This window comes from Montipora foliosa, chromosome 10 (assembly GCF_036669935.1).
Source record: "Montipora foliosa isolate CH-2021 chromosome 10, ASM3666993v2, whole genome shotgun sequence".
In the NCBI taxonomy this organism is placed as follows: domain Eukaryota; kingdom Metazoa; phylum Cnidaria; class Anthozoa; order Scleractinia; family Acroporidae; genus Montipora; species Montipora foliosa.
In genome coordinates this window covers 10,930,311-10,952,810 of record NC_090878.1, presented here as the reverse complement: position 1 = coordinate 10,952,810, position 22,500 = coordinate 10,930,311, and the positions used below count along the sequence as shown (strand labels likewise).

Here is a 22,500-nt window from a genome sequence, read left to right as displayed (position 1 = left end):
ACGAACACAATATGATCGGCCATTTAAGACTTTCTTTGACCATTGACCAAAACATTTTTGAGTTTCCAAAAAATGACTGTCAACTTTATTGCAATATTTCTACAGATACATTGTCCCAAATATTTTCTTTGCCAATGTTGAGAGGGTCCACAGACGAGAATTTTATTTGGATAATCAAGAAATTTTGGCATCTCGGCGTTTACAGTAAGCGGCAAACGACAGCTCATTTCTTTCCTGAAAGCTACAAACATCGAGTGTTAACTTCTCAAACGAGAGACGTAGATAAGAAAAAGGGAATCGTCATGCTTTCATGACAGTATAACGTCGTTTCCCGTTTGCCGGTTCACATGGACGCAATGCTAAATTTCTGTAACGTGCCAAAAAGCACCTCTCAAGCATTACAAGACTTTTTTCCGTGTTTGCACAGCCTGATCTAGACACGAGGGGGGTTGGGAGAATTCGAGCTTCATCTGGGAAAGCAGAGAGCGTGACGTGACAACAATGTTTGCATACTTTCATGCAAACACACTTATTTTCCTATGAGATCAAGCGTACTATCTGAGTTATTTTATAAAAAATGAATATAAACAGACATGTAACTGGAGTGCAAATATGCAACGAGCTTGTTCAAATGGAGGGTTTTGTGTACTTGGTGTCTGTAAATTAGTGGGTTTCGAGAAATAGGTTAATTGTAGGAAATTGTACGAACGTCGGTGCATTTGGTGATTTATAAGCACGAGAAACGTTTTGAAACTCCTCAAAATCGCACGAGCCGTAAGCCAGCGCACTTTGAGAACTTTCAAAACATCACAAGTGACCATAAATCACAAAATGCACGAGCAAGTTCATAAGATTTTTTATTTATTATATACTCAACAAAATCACTCCGTCGCTTTGTTTCCATAGCAACTACCTAATCGCACTCTACAACCTATTTATGCATTCGTCATTGACCAATCAGAAAAGCAATATTTTGTTGAGTATATGATAAATAGCTTATTAGATGCTTTGGTGTGTAGTATCGCTAAGTGTTTTTACGAGTTGTGCTGTATTTTGACGAGCCCGCTAGGGCGAGTCAAAATACAAACAACGAGTAGAAATACTCAGCGATACTACACACCAAAACATCTCATAAGCTATTTATTATCCAACTTTTTTTTCTTTGCACTAAATTTTTAGCCAATGAATTGTAAACAACCGAAAACGTGTTACAGATTAATGATTTGTGCGTGTGGGTTGCGTGCAGGGCAACGTCAGCAAGTAAACTAGTCAAACCGGTTTCTCTACTGTACAATAACCAAGTGTACAAATAACTAATTGTACAATATCGTGGAATATTTGTATCCGTTTCGCGCGTTTTTGGTACAATAACTAATACAGTTGGATAATAAAGGACTTTCTAATTGAATTTACCTGTCCATTGATGCATCCTCCAACGATGATATTCGGGTCAGAAGGATTAAACTCGAATGAAAAGATATCGTCTGGAGCTTCAAGCAGAGCCTAAGATTGAACACAATTTGATCAAAATGTTAGGTCAATAGAGGGAAGGGATGAAAAAGAACAAGGCACCAACCGAAGTTTCAGTCTTATCATAATAGTCCTCTAGTCGCGTAGCCAATCAAAATGCAGGATATGCATTAGTCCACTTGTTGGGTGATACTAATACAGTTTATTATATTGTTCTGTACCGTACATCAGTCGGTGACGTCAGAATAAACTAGAAATCAGCAAAGAGAACTTATCTCTACAAAAATCTTGACAAATCCATGATTATGATATTTTTTCTGACCAAATGGTGAAGATCTGAATTTCAAATGTGCCTGACACGGAAATGAAATCAGTGACCTTCAAATCAGAAATTGGCCTAATATTAACGACTACCTGTGGCCTCTTGTAAAAAATAATCATTCGCTTTCTGCTTGATTTGGAGAACTTCAGGTATCTAAAAATTTACTGACCAGAGGGTGAATTGGATCAGAGAAACTCCAAATGAGAACCAGTGACGATGTCATCAGAATTCGAGAGAAGTGATCCACTCTTGCGTCAAAAGAAAGACCCTCGCCACAGGACACTGCTATGATTCCTGTTGATATACATTCATCGTAAAATATTAGTTAAAGAAAACCTCCACTATTACTACAGAATAAGTTTAAACCAAAGAAAATGATGTTTCCAAACAAATTTGTTCGAAATTTGTTTCAAAACAGCGTTTCTATCGGGAAAACTAAATTTTAAAATCGCTTATTTTCACTTACAAATTTCGTGGGCACCACCATCTTGAATAATTCTGACGTGATACGGTTGCCCTTTTGATCTGACACCCAAGAGTAATCGGTACGTAAATTCTCCTCACAATGTCAATCGAAATGTCAGTCAGACAGGTATCGAGAACTTGAATATCATCAGCTTTAGAGGTGTGTTCTTGATATAACACCAAATTCTCATGACTACCCAACAAAGAAATCCATGGGACGTAGCTGGGAGAAAAATGATGAACGTTTTGATCGCTGAAGAGTGTACACATGCATCAGAACTTACACACACCTTTGATTGTAGGATGCCAATGGATATCTGTGATGGTTTTCTCTTTGCTGTATTGAAGATCAGTAAAAGACTGATACTCCTACCAAAAACAAGGACAAGTATAATTCAATGCCTACACAAGATACCGGAGCAGGCTCTGTTGAAATATAAGTGCTACACGGCAAACGTTTGTAAAAATGTAACACTTCCTTGTACTTGTACGTGTTCATTGCCATGACTTTAACATCTTCAGTTGCCACGGCCTGCTCCCGTCTGACCTTGTAGCTCAGTCGGTAGAGCAGCGGTGATCTAACCCGAAGGTCGTGGGTTCAATACCCACCCTGGTCAGAGTTTTTCTCTGTCCTTGTGTGGGCCCATTTCCATTAGTAGGGCTAACGCTCACATGGTTCATATGGGGTAGAAAACTAGCACTTCACATTACACTCTAATCAGTTAAGTCTGTAAAGAGAGCATGCGCCTCCAACGAATGTGGCAAAGTAGACTATGTAGAATGGAAAGATATGAAATTCATGTATTGGAACTGCGGATATTTATGCTTTATTTAAAAACAGCAAAATTCTTCAATTCAAAGTAAATTCGAATGCGTAGGCGAGTTAACTAAATGAGTGGGCGAATAGACTTTGAACGAGCTAACGCCCGTTAAAACAAGTCTTTCTTCCTGAAAGTGCATAGAAATTTCAGCATTTTGGGCTCTTTAGTGGTCGGTCATTATTGTAGTTTGAGGAAGCATTTTTCCAGTGTTTTTTTTTTTCGGAGCAAGCGTCAGTGTTCCATCATTACCATTCACCCGTGTAGAAATAGTGAATGGGTAATTGACCAATCAGAGCGCACGCTTTACTTTTGTTATAATTAACGTGTGCAATTTGCAACGTATACCTTCAGATAGTTATCAGATTTTGCACCGAAGGTAGTTTCATCATCAGCCAAGGAGAAATAGTCATCGTAAAATACATCCAAGATCTCATTCTGCTGCAATGCCAGCTTGAACCTTTAAAAGAACAAGTACAATGTAATCAGTAGAGAATAAATGACACTGTGCACAGTCAATGCTTTTCGCTGTCAACAGGAACTATTATCTTTCCTTAGCTTTTGTGCCTTTTAATTGTAGAATACCCTCGAAAGAAGAATTACTTATAGTCGTTCAGTTGGTTTAAGTTTTAAGATCGACTTTGTCTTATCTAAAGCTTCATTTACACTAAAGAAATTCAGCACGGCTCGGCAAGCGACGTAGCACGGCTCAGCTAACAGGAAGCACAGGCAAAGTCGTTTACGTTTAACTTTTCATCCGTGCTGTTATGTTTCTCAAAGTAACATGGCACGGGAAACTTTTAGCAACATTTTCTGGGCCCTTATACTTCTTGGTAAGCGACAGCAATTGCTTTTATGCGCAGAAAGACTTTGGTCTGAACAATTTCCAATATGGCGACTGTCAGAGTATGCGGACCGTTTTTCCTTGGGGGTCTTTGCATTATCTAAATTAAATGCTTAAATGTTTCTTATTTCATCGGATCGCAAGGCTCGCACTTCGCATTCTTCCCAAGTCTTTCCTCTCTGACCAGTTTCAGTGATGGTCGCTACTTTAGCGTGTTCTGCTCATGCGCAATGTGATAATGGTTTGGTGAAAACGGAGGCACGGCTCGAATGACTGCTTACGTTGTTCTGTGACCTTTTCTGCAAGCGCTCGGACTACGTACTTCCGTACTTGTGGCCCGTTTCTCGAAAGTCCCGATAACTTTTCGGGCCCAAAAAGCTATTTGTGAAACTGGCAACCGCTTGTTTTGGAAAGCCGATCTTTTGACACATTTTCAAGGTAACAAAAAGAAAAATTATTGTGAAGTTTGACGACTTAAATCCTCTCCGTTCTTGACATACAAAGGCAATTGGGACACCCGAAAAATGGCCCTTAAAGTTTCGGGACCTTCGAGAAACGGGCCCTTGGTCCGAGAACAGGTGTTGCCATCTTGAATAATTATTGTGACGTGTTACGGTTGCCCTATTGTTCTGACACAAAGAGCTTTTGTCTAAGAACGATAGGGCAACTGTAACACGTCACAATTATTCAAGATGGCGGCGCCCGCGAAATTTGAAAACAAAAATTGGCGATTCAAAAACTTACTTCTTTCGGATTCAAACACTTTAGCCTGACTTGACTGTAACGAATATTTCCTGTGATTTAAAGTTATTTTTTTGTTGAAGTGGAGGTTCTCTTTAAACAACATATCGGCTTCCACACACAACCCAACGATCTTCACTACCTTTTGTTCCATCCTCAACTTAAATCAAAAAATGCTATGCAAAACGGTTCGACAAATGTTGTACTCGATACTTAATTTCAAACTGAAATTGAAGATTCAACTTTCAGTTACGTTTGCGTCAAATGCATCAGCTCCTCAAAGCCTAATTGAGCTACACAGTACTCAGCATATGGACGATAAAAGCTCACAAATTAATCTGTATTTTAGCGCATTTAAGAAAAAGAAATTACCTCCCTCTCAGGGCCCAATTACCACGTAGCACACTTTTCGTCCAAAAAAATTAAATGCGTTACAAGGTTTACTAAGGGCGCGTTCGATTGACCGTATTCCGGAATAGGAACACATCGAATAGAAGTTAGAAATCCTTCGTTTTTACAAAGATTCCCATTAATATTGTCAAATCTCTTCTAAAATGCTATTTTAAACATAGCTTTATTATCCTTGTTGCTGCAAAACGCCACACATAGTATTTTAAATCATCACTCCACGTATTCTTATTCCTGAATAGGATCAATCGAACGCACCCTAAGATTGACGCTAACCCTGAAATCTTTTTTATGAACTAGCATATACTGTACTAAGGTGTTTGTACAGAAAGAACCAAAAATAGGGAAAAATGGGAGGTTTTCTTTAAAAAAATAGGAGAAAATAAGAATGACTCGGAAAATGTAATTTGTGATTGCACCGTATTATCATAAATTACTATCTTGCCGGCACGTATCAGAGGTCTGGGGAGGGTGTTAGTGCGCAGTGAGTCATGGGATTCGAGTTTGTAATTCGTGGTCGTTAGGAAGGTGAGGCATTCTACGGTCAGCCTTCACCGTGTTAGGTTGCTTTTCTCTCTTTTATTTTATTCGTGTGTTTATTGATGTTTATAGTTTAGGCACTAGCATACCCTAAAACACCAAGGGTTGCACCACTGCCTTGGTCGGGGGTACACGTTCCCCGTGTTTTTTCCACCTGCTGGTTTTTTGGGATTTTCGTGTCCGGCTTTGGTGCTTCTGTTCTTTCGTTTATAGATTTTACTTGATATTTGTACATATCTGCATATGTGTTGAATAAACGGCACGGTGGCTTGGCTGGCCCACGCGCCCACATATGAACATTAGGGAGCTTACGAAACGATGACGCTACAAAACAATATGTTTAGTGAGCAAAAACAATGGCTCTGCACGTGCGTTTTACATTTTGGTACATTTCTTTGCCGTCATCTCCTAAATGACGACGTGAAATGACGACGTGAAATGACCAAATTCAAGGTTCTGTGGAGGACGTTAGCACATGACGATGAATTTTCAGTTCTCCCTCTACGCTTCCAACTCACTCATACCGGTTTAATTCCTCGACAGTTACTACACATTTTTAACGCGAAACGACATGAAATAGTTTCGTAGTGATATGAATAACGCGAACTCGTATTTTTAAATGAAGTCCTCGTAGCCGTCGTCGTCCTCGTTTCGTAAGCTCCCTAAATTGTTGTCTTGTGTGCACCGGTTGAGTAGTGGAGGCAAAATAACAGTGAAAAATAAAAACTTGACACCCTGTACTTTATAATTTTGTTGGCCTGGCATAGGGGAATTCAGGCCAAAGTGACCATTTATTATACAGGCCTCTTTATGGGGCGTTTTCCAAATGTCTTTTTTGGGGTTTCTGTTTCGATATAGGGTTTTATTCTTGGCCTTGATTCAGGTAGGACAATGGTCTTCATCTTCCAGGCTTTTGTTCAGTGGAATGAAAAATTCTCTTCTGTCTCATTGTTAGAGATGTATATAATGTAAGCTTCTAAGGAACAATTACCGGTATTTAAATAAAATAATATACATGTAATTGTTGGCCTGTCGTCGTGTTATTGGGATTGTAAATGAAGTATGTAATGTTAAGAACAGCTGAAGCTGTTAATTATAATCAAGTATTAATGAGGAAAGATCAATTAGCAATGACGAGAATGTTACATTATAAGTACATTATGATATTTTTTTATAAATGGCTATAAAAAATTAATGCAGCCCTTCAATATTGTTATGACTTTCCTTTACCTGGGAGTGACCTTGTCAATGAAAGTCTGTAAGTCAGTCGTTGCTTTATTTATCTCTTCCTCGGATTTTTCATCAGTGGATCTGGGTATGTATTGTGTCACAGCATTACATGGCTTTCTCCTGTGACATTAAGAATAAAAAGGAATATAACTAATTGTTATATAATATAGCTGAATTTTTCCCCCCAACAGCCCGTGCTCTCATTGGTTACTTCGAGGTCACATGACACCTAACAATTAAAGTTTTTCCCGCCAAAATATCTATGACGTCAAAGGGTAACAGTGCACTGTTACCCGTGAATGTTGACCGACGACCGCCGTTGTTGTTTCCATTGCACGTTTTTCTGTTTGTGCTATGCAACAAATCACTTATTGACTGGTTCCTTGTGAAACAATTAATTTTGTTTCCCTCGAATTCCAATGTTTCCCTCGGCTGCGCCTCGGGGAAACAATGAGATTCTCGGGAAGCAAACTTAACTGTTTCCCTCGGGACCAGTAATGAATTGGATAGGTGATTATGAAAGTTAACTCTCGCCAAGTTACACATAAATTGGCTATTGAAGATGAAATTACCGTAAATTAGTATTGTTCTTTGACAGCTGTATCCTTGGTTGGTCTTGTATTTAACCCTTTCACTCCCAATAGTGCCACTTATAGATTTTACTCTGTCTAACGCCAGACGATTTTACTAGTCAATGGGGAACCCCACGGGGCTGAAAGGGTTAACAACAGCTAGATTCACTCAAAAACTATGTCCCCATTAACTTACCATTCAGTTTGATTCCCGATATCAGTTGACACTGGAACAGCCTAGACAAAGAAAAGAGTTCAGAATAACGTAGTCCTGCAGGGCAGTGCGTTTTAGTTTCACACTCCGTGTGCAAACGTACTGTACTTCAATGCTGTATGATACACGGTACATAATTTGTACTGAAGTAGCATGTACCAAAATGAAGCTAGTAGTTTGGATCATTCATTTGCATACTCTGTATGTGCATATTGTGCTCATGAGAAAGAAGAAGCCTCTATTAAAAAGGGGTGGCGATTGGAACCTCCAAAATCTTGGCACTCGCAAACTTTTCACCTGATCTCGAAATCTCGACTCAGTCTTTGCGAAGAGTGTCGAAGTCTCATTTATATTGCATTTATTTTGGTGTGAATTAAGCCTTGCATGTTTTGGTCTCAGTCTCAGATTCACAAACAAGAGTCTTGGCATTGCGGTGAGACTCAGATTTTACCATTCAGCACGCCTTCTAAAATCAGCGGTTATACCGTAATGATATGAACTTGTTCATTCAAATCAAACAATTTCACATTCATTTTGATCTTTAGAGCCCCTCTGCCTCCCCTCCCTTCAATGTTGGAGATGGAATAGAGTCAATTTGAATACAATCACTCCCGACCAGTTCCACTACAAGGAAAGAGGGATAGTCAATTTGCAGCCGAGAAGATAAAAATGGAAATTACACAAAACTGGAGTGTCAATAATTATTTGTGAACGTAATAATTTTATTACGTTCATGATTGTAAGATTCGGACTTTGAAAGAAGGGCAGGAGGTGATTAACAAAATTGGAAAGAAAAGTCTGTTAATTCATTGAAAAGGGAGAAATAATAATTGGTATTTTCTCTACATGTACATGCTATTTTGTTAAAGGGGCTAGGTCACGCAATTTTAGGCAATTTCAGCACTGATCGAATGGTCATAGAATTAACTAAAATATCAAAATAACTGTTCAAAACTATAGAAGAACTCTAAACCAAAAAAAAAGGGAAGCCAAGAATGGACATGGATGGACAAAACTGGAGAGGATTGAAATGGATTGAATTTGGGTAAATTTGAAAAATGTCGGCCCACCTTTTTTCAAATTATATATATCAGTCTACATCAAAATGTCATTTACAAAGCTGGAAAATCATTCTCAGTTGTTATGTGGCTGTGATTTTGCTAATGAAAGACTCTTGCTCTGCCAAATTGACGTCTAGAGCTTATAATTAACAAAATTAAACAAAATTACCTAAAACAGCGTGACCTAGCCCCTTTAAGGATTTTTGTTCGCAATTGAATAAAAATTTAATGAAGGAGACCATTATTAACTTACCTGTATGCCTTTGTCTAACTCTTTCTTCATCAGTCCGTAACTATCATCTTCATAAGATGGACATTCAACAAATCCGTCTTTAGCGTCAGACACATTCCGGTCACTAAAGAATACAGGAGCTCCAAACTCACACCTTTTCCTTGAAATCCTAAACTTCACCTGAAATATATTTAATAAATAATGTGTCATTCAAAGATACAAGAGATTAGTCAACTGATAACCCAGCCAGACAAAAGAGCATCCTGCCGGCCACCTTCCTTTCATGGTCACTTTGTTCTGTCATGGGAAACCTTCCACAGTGACTATAATTTTATTGATCCAGCCATTGCATGTGTGTTACAATGACAAATTCAACGACAATGACATTAGGATAACAATGATTATGATCATGATGATGATGACGATAACGATAATGATAACGATGATGATGACGATGACGATGACGATGACGATGACGATCATGATAACGATGACGATGACGATGACGATGATGATGACGATGACGATGACGATGACGATGACGATGACGATGACGATGACGATGACGATAATGATGACGATGACGATGACGATGACGATGATGATGACGATGACGATGACGATGACGATGATGATGACGATGACGATGACGATGACTAAGACAAATACAAAGACAGGACCAATCCTTATGAAACAAATTGATGAATGGATGCACCTGCTGTGCATAACAGAACAGAACAGGGACTAGTAAGAACATCTTGAGCCAGTGGGCAGTAATGGCCCCAGGACTTCATGCTGAAACAACTGGAAATCAAGGCCACCAACTCGGCCATTTTGCTGGCCTCAAAAGGTGGATAGCAATAACCAGACTTTCCTTTGCAGGCACCTGACTCTAGAATTGTTCAAAGGGCACTTAATTCATCCGAGAGGCCACTGGAAAAAGGACTACCGTTACCAGCAGTCACTGAGTACTCAATCAGTTTAGATGCTATGTATCCACTAGATGGTGAATTATCTGTTGGCTACAAGCTTGTGCTTTCATCCACTTTTAATAAGATGACGAACCAAACTGCGAGCTAGTCCATCAGCGTGACCCAAAACTTACAATAGAATTATCCAGTGGACAGTTCAAAGTGATCATTAGTTAAGACAGTCGCTAAACAACCCAGCAAGGGTGCTGCCTAAGAAAATTTTAAAGGGGCCCTCAGAGCTAAACGCTGAGAATTTAGGAGCCCAACATATGAAGTGAAAGGTGTTGCTGTGAAAAATTAAGGCGCCCAGACCTATTCTTTGGGAGCCCCAGGCTACCGGGCTCCTGTTAGGCAACAGCCTTGCCCAGCCCTTCATCCCTGAAGCAGGATGCTTGACAAGCAAAATTGTCTGACGTTAAACAGAGTAAATTCTAGAAGTCGCATTTTCAGGATTAAAATTAAGAGTTAAGGAACAATACCAGAGCAAGTAAATTATTAACACCCACTGACACTTAACCCTTTGGCTAGGATGCCACCAGTTGATGAGGAAAATTGTCTGGCGTTTGACAGTGAGAGTAAAATCTGTTAAGTTTCACTCCCAGGGGTCAATGGGTTATTAATTATGGAACGGATCATCCAACCTTTCGTCTGTTTTCTGTCACATTTTCCTCCTCCACTTCCACCTCACTTCCATACGACTCCCACGGCTGTGGAGTTCTGGGAAATTTTCTCAGGGTTAAGATCACATCTTCTTCTCCTGCATCTTCTACTTCACCAGTTGGTAATTCCTCTTGAGGAGGCTAAATGAAGAATGAAAATTTGCTCTTAATGTTCCTGTATTAATCATTACCCCTTTCACTCCTAAACCTGCCTAAACTGGTCGCATGTCTGCCTAACGCCAGATGATTTTACTCGTCCATGGGGAACCCCCAGTAAAAAGTAAATAAATTTAATACCGTCCCAAAATGTCCCCTGCCCCTTTATTAAAACATCAAATACTAAATAGATATGTATACATACAATACATACAATACATACTTAATTGACCGCTCCCCATAGGGGCTTTTCAGGGCCAATGAAACACAATGAAATGACGGAACAGAACAACAACAACTGTTAAGAATCCCAACTGGCCAGAGGCAAACCAGTTGGCTATTTTACAAGTGCAGCTGAGAAGTTGAACCAGGGACTACCAGGATCAAATTCAACGAGTGGTCAGAGCGGGTCTTGAACCTGGAATCTCCAGATCTCAAGGCAAGCGCCCTTACCACTGGGCCGCACAGCTGCCTCCTATATGTTTCTTTCATCAAATACATGCACTTGTCTTACATTAAGGATCCTCTCCTTTGCTTCTTCTGTAAGAACAAGGTAAAAATTCTGCCCATACTTGAAAACAGGATCATAAACCACCAGGAGCTCATCTGCTTGATAATCCTGGATTTGAAAAAAAAGGAAAACCAATTGAAAGAAAAAGTAAATGACCTTAAATAAAGTCTGCATGACCAAACATCTTTAATTTACCGATCAACATTAATCACATTTTATAACTCAAAGTAGACCAAAGCAAGTGTGCCGCATTTTACCACTGACAGAGAAGAGTTAGGACAATGTGCGAGCCAGCGAGCTTGATGCGAGTCATGCAAGCCATGGCTGCGAGCCACGTGAGCTAGCCATGGCTACGAGTCACGCAAGCCAAAATGACGATCGAACCATGAGAGTCAATTATGCGAGTCACAGTTATTGAAAACTAACCACTTTAAGAACGAGTGCTTAGACTTAATAACTGTTTATCACCGCTATTTGAAATGGGTGCTTGGACTTATATGCGAAATTTGCATGGCTTGCATGGCTCGCTGGCTCGCAGACTGTCCAGCCCCAACAGAGAATGCCAGAGTATTTAAACAAATACATTTGCAGGTGCGTAGACTGGAATCAAGCCTGAGATGTGCATAATGGTGGAAGATGAGTATTAAATGCCTATATGCACCAACCAATATATTATTACTCAGAGTACAATTTACTGCAAAGTTTCACAATGAACATATTAGATACTTTTATAGCCTCCCACACAGACGTTCTTAGGGCTAATTGTCATGCGTTCTTCCCTCATGAAAGTCTGCTGGAATGAAAAATCACTTTTGTTCAATGGCTGTTTGCCCACTATTTAAAGAAACCAATCAGCATTAACTAATTGAGTTGTAGATAGCCAATCACAAGCTGCGAAAGAATGCCATACAAAATGTGAGGTTCCTGAATTAAAGGTGTAATAACTCTATTCCAGGGATAAATTACCCTTATTCCAGGCACATTTATCCCGAAATAGCTTGGAATAGAGTTATTACACCTTTCAGGAACCGGCCCCAGGATTCTATAGTTGTTCCAACAAAAATTAATTATAGGTAAGAGACGAAACTGACTTCGAATTCAATATTAAAATTCTCTAAAGGACCCCAATTTGGAGAATTCAGAATTCTTACCAAGACTATTTGTTTTGCTGGGTGGAAATCTGACACTGCAGCTCTGTCTTTAAAATCTTGGAGAATTGCCTCCTTTGGGATCAACTTGAACGGATTATCTTCTGTTACATCTTCGTCCCCCTTGCAGCCAAATATTTCTTGCGTTTTGCTCGTGAAGAAAAGCGGCAATATGTCTGCTGGTGTCTCCTCTTCTCCGTCTCCGTCTCCGTCTTCTGCAACGTCTTTTCTTTCCTCCGGCATGTTATGACAAAATTTTTCAAATATTCCTCCTTAAATTTGATTTTCAAACTTGTACAAGTTTTTCAACGGGGCCGCCATATTGAATCGGGACTAACATTGGTAACCATGAGAACACGGTTGGAGGAATGGGTAAGAGTGCTTATTTTTATTTTCAGAAAAAAAAAATTATAACATTTTGCGAGTTTAGGATGAAGATGTATATGACAGAAGATCAAAATTGTGCTAATTTCCTAAAACATAAACCCTTTTTTCGTTCAAATGATTCTTATATGGTCATACTTTGCAATCTTAAACTGTCACGCACAATTTCGTGATCCTTCAAGACATCACGAGGTCATTTGACAGTCACATGCGAAGAAGACGAAGAAGTTCACTCCGGTTAGCTCCTGCAAACCAAATGCGAGTATGGCTTGTTTAAAGTTTGTGCTAGTAGCTTTGCCTCTCCTCTACGTCACCGAAGCTTCTGTTCCGTACAAAATTGGATATTTCGAGCAGAAGATTGACCATTTTAACTTTATCGAGGCCTCTACGTACATGCAACGCTACTTGTACACAGGTGAGCCCTGCAGAAGTTACGCGGAAGCTTCTGAACTGGTTAATAGCGTTACCCTGGGTGCGAAGGTCGGAGAGTACGCTCAGTCAAGTTCGAAATGTCGACATTTCGAATCGCTGAGCGTTCTAGAGTTCTAGATATGAGCTAGTCTTTTGGGGCGGATCAAGGTTTTTAGCAGGGTGGGTTCGAGGAAAGGGGCCGGGGGGTTCCGGGGACAGTCTCCCCCGAAAATTTTGAAATTTCAAGTCCTTGGAAACGCAATTTCCGCCATTCTTTGACTGTGGGACTAAGGGAGCAGGCATTTAATGTCACGCAATCCTGGCCGGGTATTCTGAAGTTTAGCCCGCCATTCTGAGGCAAAGTCGGCATGTTTTAATAAATATCTCTTTTAAAGTTAAAATGCCGTTCTTTTTGCATCAAAATAATTATAGCAAAGCTGCGTAAAGCGATGCAAATTGGCATTACCGGTAGTAAAACTAAGATAAAAATAAACTGCATTTTATCTTTTTTCAATATTGTGTTTCATCAAAGTTGGGATCAACAAGTAGCATTTCTCGGGGGTATCTTTGTGCAAAAAGCTGAACCATAGCATCGTAGTTTTCTATAGAGAAAACTTTTTAGCTTTATTGAGCAGCAGATCAGGCTTAACTTGGTTGATATAAAGTGGAGCTCCCAGGTCATTTTAACCTGGCTTGAGCCTGCGATCTATTCGAACCCAGTACCTGGTCAGCAGTCAACTTAAAAAAACAGCTGACATCCACAAGCTCCATGATATGGTCAAATGATACTGGTAAGAAGGTACCTTTTTTGACAGGTGTCAATTGACCATAACATGGATGCCGGATGTCAAAGATGTACGCTGTTATAAACTAGCTGGAGATAAGTATACAAGTATTGTATTGTTCTGCACCAGGTCTTTTTGTTATTTGTTTGATTTCATTTCCTCGTCAACCTGTCAACCTCGTCAAAAATGTACATAATGTAGCGTGGATGCGAGGCAATTTAGGGTTAAAACTACAAAATAGCCTTGAAATTACCTCACATACATGCTAGACTACATTGTAATGCAAAAAACTAACTGTGAAAAGGGCTATTCTCCATAATCAGTTGCCTAACTTCAATATACAGCTCTAGCTTTAACCCTAAACATATTTGATTTTCACAATTAGCTGATCCTGACTGAAAAGCCAACAAGCCCCTAAGCTACCAAATAAAATTGATTTTGGGGCTCATTATTGCGGCCTTCTCGACATGAGGAGTTAAAAGAATGACCGGGGTGTATAATGTAACTGTGTGACTATTTACATAATGTTATTAATATTGCATCAAACACCCAAGGATGCCCCCCCCCCCCCCCCCCCCCGGGGGGATTTTTGTGGGGGATGTCACGCTGGGACCCTGGAACCTTTAATTAGCCTACACCAGAGCTAGTTTCATCTGGATTTTGCTACCAGCTATAATAGTGTAAAACCCCAAATCACTCCTATCCTAGAGTAGCTGTTTTCCAGAAACTGAGGTCTATAGATAATGAAGATAAAATCTTCAACCAACTGGTCAGTTTGGTTAAAAATGATACCCTAGTCTAGACCCAAATGCTCTGATTTATAAATAAATATACCCTATGCAAGAGTAAACTGCTTGAAAACCATACCCTTCACAGCGGCACGTACAGGGCAGTATCTACAAATCCTGCAATCTGATTGGCAGAAATCCTAGCCATGGTTGCGTGAGCTTGTGTAATGACCTTAAATTTCCATTTTTTGACATAGAATCCTTTTACATGCAGAAGGAAGTGTTTCAAAACAGATTTTTGTTAGACAAAAGGCATGGAAATAGAATTCAAATAAGAATTATATTTCTCTTTGAAACGTTCAGTTTGTAAGTCGCAAAGTACAGTATCATTATAATAGTTATTTCTGTAAATCCTGTTTTTAAAGAGGCCTTTATTTAATTTATTAAGAAAGTTTTTACTGAAACTTCTGTATTGATTTTCACAGACATATTCTGGGATAAAAACAAAGGACCAATTTTCTTCTATACTGGTAATGAAGGAGGCATCACACAATTCTGGGACAATTCTGGCTTTGTCTTTGAGGCAGCCAAAGACTTCAGTGCTCTTGTCATATTTGGGGAACATGTAAGGTTTAATACATAGTCAACTAATCCTTCCCATTCTTCTGGAATTGTGTAATATATCATCCTCGAAGTGTGTTAATTTTGTAGAGTTAGTCCTTCCAAATGCCAAGTCTGGCCGGTCAGTTCTGTCAAATGGAACGCGTCCTTAGTTATCGCAAAATTCAAATAATATTCAAATATTCATAAACCAGTTAATGCATTCATTCTTCAAGCACCCCCAGGACAACCCCAGGTGGCAATTAAAATAGTCTGGGGTTTAGTCTAGAGTAAAATAATGTCAAGTCTGACACTCCCAGAGGTCAATGGGTTAAGGCAAATGGTTTTGAGGGAATGACATATTACCCTAAATATACCCCTGGGTGGTTGACCACATTAATTAATGAGTAAAATCGTTTGGAATAATATTAGACAGAGTAAAATGCGTAGTTACTAAAACATGGAACAACCTAAAACCACCTAAAACCACCTGAAACCACCTACAACCATGCACCTACAACCACCTACAACCATGCACCTACAACCACCTACAACCACCTTAAAAAAATCAACAACCACCTGTAGACAACTACCTCAAAAACATCTACAACCACTCACAAAGGATCGAATCCCATCTTAAACAAGCCATAATTGTCTAAAATAAGCAAACGACAATATGTGGGTACCATTTAGCCAAAAAATCCGGATGGAATGATCGTGGCATAAAGGTATATTTAAAAGCGAATTTTGCTGAGTGTTTTTAGATGTTTTTGAGGTGGTACTTGTAGATGGTTGTAGATTTTTTTTAGGTGGTTGCAGGTGGCCATATGCATGGTTTTAGGTGGTTCCATGTTTTAGTGACTATGGAGTAAAATGATTGCAAGTAATACTTGGCATGGATAAAGGGGACTCTGATTGTTTTAAGCTTTGCATTTATAAATTATTCCATATTAAATGGGTTTTATAATAACTCAGGGCTAGGATGTGGAGAAGCTGTATATAAGTAACAGTACTTGCAGGATCAAAAACCAGTTAATTGGCCCTTGTAGAACCATGTGTACAAGCTGGTTTTTTTCTATCAACTTCAGCGATATTATGGAGAGTCTATGCCCTTTGGATCTGCAGCATTTGAACACGACAAGATTGGATATCTATCAGTAGAGCAAGCTTTGGCAGACTATGCTGTTCTGATTACAAACCTTAAAATTCAGTTTCAAGCGATAGAAAGCAAAGTTATTGCCTTTGGTGGAAGGTGGGCAATTTAGCAATTTATTTTAATTTTGTTCTATATTTGTAAGATACCAGGTTGAACAGAAATGTCAAATGTATTATTTAAAGGTGATATAAAATTAAATTTGTGGCAGGTGGTCACATTGCAGAAGATATTGCATTAACGAGGGAAATGATATATGAAATGAATCACATATAGAACTGCAGATATGAAATCAGGGGAAGCTACAGTATGATCCTCGCAGTCATGAACACAACTTTAGCAGTTGCATTTCGAGAAGCCTGAAAAGTTCGGGACTTAACGGGGTTTGAACTCGTGACCTCTTAACGCGGCTGACTGACCGACTGAGCTATGAAGCCACTGATCAGTGACATTATATAACTTATTGCACATTTATTGAATATTAAATTGTTGAAACTGTTTTGAACAGCCTGATGGTTTCATTCAATTCACTATGTGCACGCACATGTTTTGTCAATCATGTACTGTTTGGTTTTGGAGAAGAGCTGATATAAAAATAGTTTGTTTCTGCTTTGGGATAATATTAAGTGACTTATTGTATATTTGAATTTTCAGCTATGGTGGAATGCTAAGTGCTTACATGAGATTCAAGTACCCAAATGTGATTGACGGAGCTTTAGCTGCCAGTGCCCCCATTTACATGGCTACATTTCAAGGAAGTGAGAGGGAATTCTTCTTTACTGCAGTAACAAAGGTGATGGAGAAAAATGTGTTGAAACATAGTGGCTGTATATTCATTATGGACACTGATACATTAATATTCTTTGGTCTACCTGAGTGTTAATTCCAGTTAATTCCCAATAAGCCTCGTAAGGTTCAATGTACAATAATATTCAAAAGAATTCTGCTTTAAAATTATGACGCATGTTGAAGCTGTTATAAACCCTCTCTCCACTGTGGAGAGGCAAGACAAAAAAAAGCAAAATTATAATATTACACAGTATAATAACTCAAACTTTCAATCACTTGAACCTTTATTTATCTTGTAAAAGTTCACGTTTACATACAGCGTTCTGTAATCGCAGTGGGCTGAGTAATCAAGTTTATTGGAATCCTAATCATCATCAATATCATTATTGTCATTGCAGGTGTCATTGCCTTTATTAATTACATTATACAGTACATACTATTCAAAGTCGTTTAAAAATATACAAAATGTCAATATGCTCTGGCTCAGTTTTTTTTAAGCCTGGTAACAAAGTTGGACTGGATCATTACTCAGATACACTTGGATTGCTCACCTCTGATAGACGTAAAAACATGATATGGTCTTGAGAAATAACCGTTAGGTTAGCCCTTAATCTTTAAGCTATTCTTGGTGAAATCGGCGCAAGCATTGAATGGTTTATGGCTTAGAAAACCGTTTTTTTTTTTTTTTTGCTTGATCCGAGGTGAGCGAACTGAGTTGATCCCAGTTGATCCGGTCTAGCTTTTGTACCTAGTCCTGCTCTCTTTATTAGGCTTTCCTTTTACCACACTGTACATGCAGCTCATAAATATAAGCATTAAGTATTATTGAATCTGAGTTGGCTGGTTAATTGTTCATTTATTTTATTTTCTTTTTTATTACATCTTTACATGAATGTAGACTTTATTCCAGGTGTTGCATTAATTTATTTCAAAACTATTCAGGACTTTCGTAATGCTGATCCTCACTGCCCTAGCTATGTTGAGGAAGCTTTTCAAGCAATTGAGACACTCAAGACTCAAGGAGCAGAAGGTTTGTGCAGTCTACTAAATGCCTACAGGAATAACAATGAACTGAGCAGAACGTGACTAACGCGAAGCCGATAGTGTTTTTGCATAGCTTATTTCTCAAAAATAAAGGTCACATCGGTAAAAAAAATACCAGGGCAATGTTCTTAAGTTCATTTCCAGTCAACTTGCAAAATTTGGGCTAGTTTTGAGTAAAAATAAAAATCGACCGAAATTGTCACTTACTAGGTTTTTGCATCCAGCCCTTCAATTGTTATACATTCCCTTGCTGAAACTGGCTATGGTATGCATTATTGCATGTTAAGTCACATTCATTTCTATAATTAATAATAAAGTTTAAAAAAATTAATAATTACATAAATAATATTAATTAATTAATAATAAAGTCAATAATAATTACTAAGAGAGCTGTCGAGATTGTACATATACCAAGGCCACTGAGGCTACATAAAAAGACAATATAATAAATTTATTATAAAGCTGCATGTTGGCAATTGAAGTGGTAAAATTTAAGTCTGATTTTTTTTTTTTTCAAAACCTGGGTGTACAGTGTATTCATTTTGAACTTAGTTTTAATGTAGATTATTTTGTTCATTTTTCAGGACTTGCTGTAATTTCAAAGACATTTAAGCTTTGCAAGCCACTTGTATCTGTTGATCAGGTACTGATCAACTGCACTCAAATTTCACAATAATTATATCACTGTATGTTTCTTATTGAAAAGATTTACATGGGTTACCGGGTACATTCAAAACAAATTATATGGAAATATACACTTCAATATGTTATACAGTTTATTGACAAAAGACACAAACAAGTTGATACACTGTTACAGTAGGTATAAAGTGATTCTCACTCGATCCTGCAGACTCATAGATAGTTCATGGATAGCATTGTGCCACTTATGGTTGAAGATTAAAGGAGGCTCCCAATCCAGTCTTGCTGGAGAAAAGTTTTCCTTATCCTATATCGACCGATTCGCTAAATTTATTTCAGTGGATGAAGACAAATGGCTATTTTGAGGATATCTAATTAGTTTATACAGACTTCTTATTTTTTGTTATTTTAATATTATCGTTTGAAAAAAAAAGTTACAAAACCAGCTTTATTTATTTTCTTCTTGTGTAGATTCCACACCTCTTGGGTTGGATTCGCAATGCCTTCACCCTCCTTGCTATGGGTGATTATCCTTACCCCACAACCTTTCTTGCGCCCTTGCCTGGGTACCCTGTGAACGTAGTTTGCAAAATGATGTTCACTGCATCAGACAAGCTGGAAGGATTGGCAAGTGCTGCTGCACTGGTATACAATGGGACCAATGGAACGCTGCCTTGTCTTGACCCAGATACGGAGTACATTGAATGCGCTGATCCCACTGGGTGTGGTCTTGGACCAGACAGTTTGGCTTGGGATTACCAGGTAGCATTAGCTGTTTTTTTGTACTAGAGATGACATATAATGTGTCTGATGCGACTTTGGGCAATTTAATTGTGTACAACTTTTAGTTTGAACTAAAAGATGTATTAAATTCAAGAGATATGTCCTGCAGATTTGCACGCAACTACGAAAATTGCCAATTTTGCGATAAATCGTAAAAATGGTAAAAAAACTAAAAAGATACTTGTAGAGAAGACAAGTCCCTGAAAAGACTGGCGATTTTAGCAATTTTAACAATTTTGCACAAAATTCACAATTTTTGCAAAAATTACAAAAATGGCTAGTCCCAGTAGGGAACTTGTTTTTGCAAAATGGTGATTGCTAGTTGGGGACTTGTCTTCTTCTTTTCATCTTTACGATTTTTGCGCTTTTTCGTCGCAATTTTCGCAAAAATCACAAAAATCTTTAAAATGGCGAGTCCCAGTTAGGGACTTGTCTTCTTCTTCTTCTTTTCAGCATTTATGATTTTTTGAGATTTTTTTGCAAAATTCGCAAAGATCGCAAAAATCACGAGTCCTAGTTGAGGACTTGTGTTCTTTTTAGCTTTAATGATTTTTTCAAGAGGTTGCAATTTTTGCAGCAGGTTACAAACCTGTACAAACCTGTACATTAAAGTGAAATTCAATTGCCCAAAGTCACCCAGATGCATTATACACAGAAAAATTTACAGGTGCCATAACCCATTGATTCATGAACTGCCCCACATTGACAAGTAAAATCGTCTGGCCATAAGACACTCCCCGGAGTCAATGCATGGGTCAATGTATTAACACACTAAATTGGCCCAAGAAGTTTAATAGGATCCTTCTTTCTCAGAATTGGGACTCGGTTGAAGCAATGAATTATGTTGTTTTCAATCAATCAATCGATCTTTTTAGGCTTGTACAGAATTAGCACTTCCAGCAGGCTCAAATAACAAGACAGACATGTTTCCTGTTCTGCCTTTTACTCCTGAAATGCGGGCAGAGTACTGCTTGCTAAAATGGAATGTGACGCAACGACCAAACTGGACACCCATTCAATTCTGGGGAAAAGGTTTGTTTAAATAGGGCAAATTGTTTAAAGTCTAGTTACTGCATTAGAATGAGCATAAAAATTCTTGAAACTGGAAAAAGGAAAGGAACGGAAAAGAACTTAAGTGTCTAGTTGTTCAAGCACTGGAACACAAATTGGGGACACTGTAAACTGAAATTAACAATTAGCGCAAATGTTGGTTAGCTACTTGTTTTTTTATCCAATTTTTTCAAAATGGAATCCATTGTTTTCAAAGGGGTCCTCTAAAGAAACCAAAATGTTGATGGCAGTTAATTATGTACACTGTACATGACTGTACATGACAAACACTCGTGTTGTGGTGTGTACGTAGATGTTCATGGGTATGCGTTGGATATGAGATGGTATGTAACCAGTTTCACGCAACATAGCAAGGTTGAATGGAATATTATTGTTTCACTTAATTCTGAATGCCTGTACAAGTGAAATTTACATGTAATTTCGCTTAAAAGGAAAGGAAAGGAACTTTATTTGAGTGTCTAATCTTCTAGCACTAGAGCACTAATTGGGGACACTGTAAGTTGAAATTAACAAATCAACGCAAATCAAATTTTGGCTTTTGAGGAAAGGGGAAAACTGGACTACTTGGTGAAATACCTCTCGGTGCAGCATAGAGAACCAACAAACTCGACCCACATATGACGCTGAGTCTGGGAATCGAAGCCGGGCCACATTGGTGGGAGGCGAGTGCTCTCATCACTGCGCCATCCCTGCACCCCTATGAACTTTTCAGCTTGACAACACTCAACTCCGTCAGTTTCCATATTATGTCATACGGTGTATGAGCTGATTGAGTGAACCAATCAGAAAGGTAGAAAAACAATATCGGGGGTTGAAAATTTAATAATAATTATTTTAAAATAATTAAAATAATGAAATTACTAATTAAATCATTAAAATAATCAGTCTAGCAATGGCAGTTCATCTCCTTCCTAAAGAATGTCAAATTCAAAACCGCTTTTGTGTATGTATACATAGTTGACTTCTTTCATTTTAACTGCTAGAAAATGTAAATATCTAATTGAAATTGATTGACTTGAAGGAAAAAGTTGGTTTAGTAACTAAAATATTGATAACTCATCATCCTTTTCTTTCCAGACATATCTGCAGCGTCAAATATTATTTTCTCCAACGGTGACTTAGATCCATGGAGGCCAGGAGGTGTAAGTTAAACACTGCGTAAGGCTGCACTTTATGGCACTCTATAAAGATGATCTATGTTGATGAAATTACAAATTTGAAGCAATGTCTACTTGAAGATCATGGATTGTTGATAAATCTGCACTGGCTTTTCACAGCAAAAGTGGTTAAAAACCAAGTTTGTGAAATGATTTTATTTTTTGCAAAATGGAGTTAGAATCGCTTTCACCTTATGACTGACATTGGCAATGACGTTAATTTCCTTTGATTATTATTTATAAGCCATTTCCGAGTTCATGTCTTCCTCCTCTTCAAATCGAGTCTAAGTGCGAAGTTTTTGTGGTGGTAATTAGTTTTACTTTATAGATGAATGAAAACTAATTTTCATAAGAAAAACTTTGCACTTAGACTTGCTTTGAAGATGACCCAGACATGAACTTGGAAATGCCTATGAACTTTTGAGACATGACAACCAGAGCCTTGTAGGGCTGTGAAACATAGGCTTCTTCTGTTTCAGCATCTTACAGTGCAACGCGCCTTACTGTGGCCACCCAACAAACTTTTTTTTGTAATTACATCAACTCAACAACCCATGCAACGGTGTTCAACTTACAACTGTGTGAACTTTGCAA

At 38.4% G+C, this 22,500-nt stretch overlaps 2 protein-coding genes across 2 annotated transcripts in view; one reads left to right on the top strand and one right to left on the bottom strand.

The window, feature by feature from the left end:
* LOC137974269 (dynein axonemal intermediate chain 3-like) overlaps nucleotides 1-12,706 on the bottom strand; it is a 52,631-nt gene extending 39,925 nt beyond the window's left edge. Inside the window, exons 1-10 of the mRNA XM_068821146.1 lie at nucleotides 12,366-12,706; nucleotides 11,218-11,322; nucleotides 10,530-10,688; nucleotides 8,939-9,097; nucleotides 7,607-7,647; nucleotides 6,839-6,958; nucleotides 3,424-3,535; nucleotides 2,548-2,626; nucleotides 1,962-2,086; nucleotides 1,414-1,503 (exon numbers count right to left, since the gene is read on the bottom strand). Of these exons, the coding sequence (XP_068677247.1) occupies nucleotides 1,414-1,503; nucleotides 1,962-2,086; nucleotides 2,548-2,626; nucleotides 3,424-3,535; nucleotides 6,839-6,958; nucleotides 7,607-7,647; nucleotides 8,939-9,097; nucleotides 10,530-10,688; nucleotides 11,218-11,322; nucleotides 12,366-12,605 (1,230 nt within the window). The 5' untranslated portion in view covers nucleotides 12,606-12,706. The remainder of the gene's footprint in view (nucleotides 1-1,413; nucleotides 1,504-1,961; nucleotides 2,087-2,547; nucleotides 2,627-3,423; nucleotides 3,536-6,838; nucleotides 6,959-7,606; nucleotides 7,648-8,938; nucleotides 9,098-10,529; nucleotides 10,689-11,217; nucleotides 11,323-12,365) is intronic.
* A 53-nt stretch (nucleotides 12,707-12,759) lies between these two features.
* LOC137973798 (dipeptidyl peptidase 2-like) overlaps nucleotides 12,760-22,500 on the top strand; it is a 14,204-nt gene continuing 4,463 nt past the window's right edge. Inside the window, exons 1-9 of the mRNA XM_068820684.1 lie at nucleotides 12,760-13,161; nucleotides 15,156-15,295; nucleotides 16,359-16,522; nucleotides 17,078-17,216; nucleotides 18,155-18,242; nucleotides 18,841-18,899; nucleotides 19,367-19,657; nucleotides 20,554-20,710; nucleotides 21,827-21,891. Of these exons, the coding sequence (XP_068676785.1) occupies nucleotides 13,011-13,161; nucleotides 15,156-15,295; nucleotides 16,359-16,522; nucleotides 17,078-17,216; nucleotides 18,155-18,242; nucleotides 18,841-18,899; nucleotides 19,367-19,657; nucleotides 20,554-20,710; nucleotides 21,827-21,891 (1,254 nt within the window). The 5' untranslated portion in view covers nucleotides 12,760-13,010. The remainder of the gene's footprint in view (nucleotides 13,162-15,155; nucleotides 15,296-16,358; nucleotides 16,523-17,077; nucleotides 17,217-18,154; nucleotides 18,243-18,840; nucleotides 18,900-19,366; nucleotides 19,658-20,553; nucleotides 20,711-21,826; nucleotides 21,892-22,500) is intronic.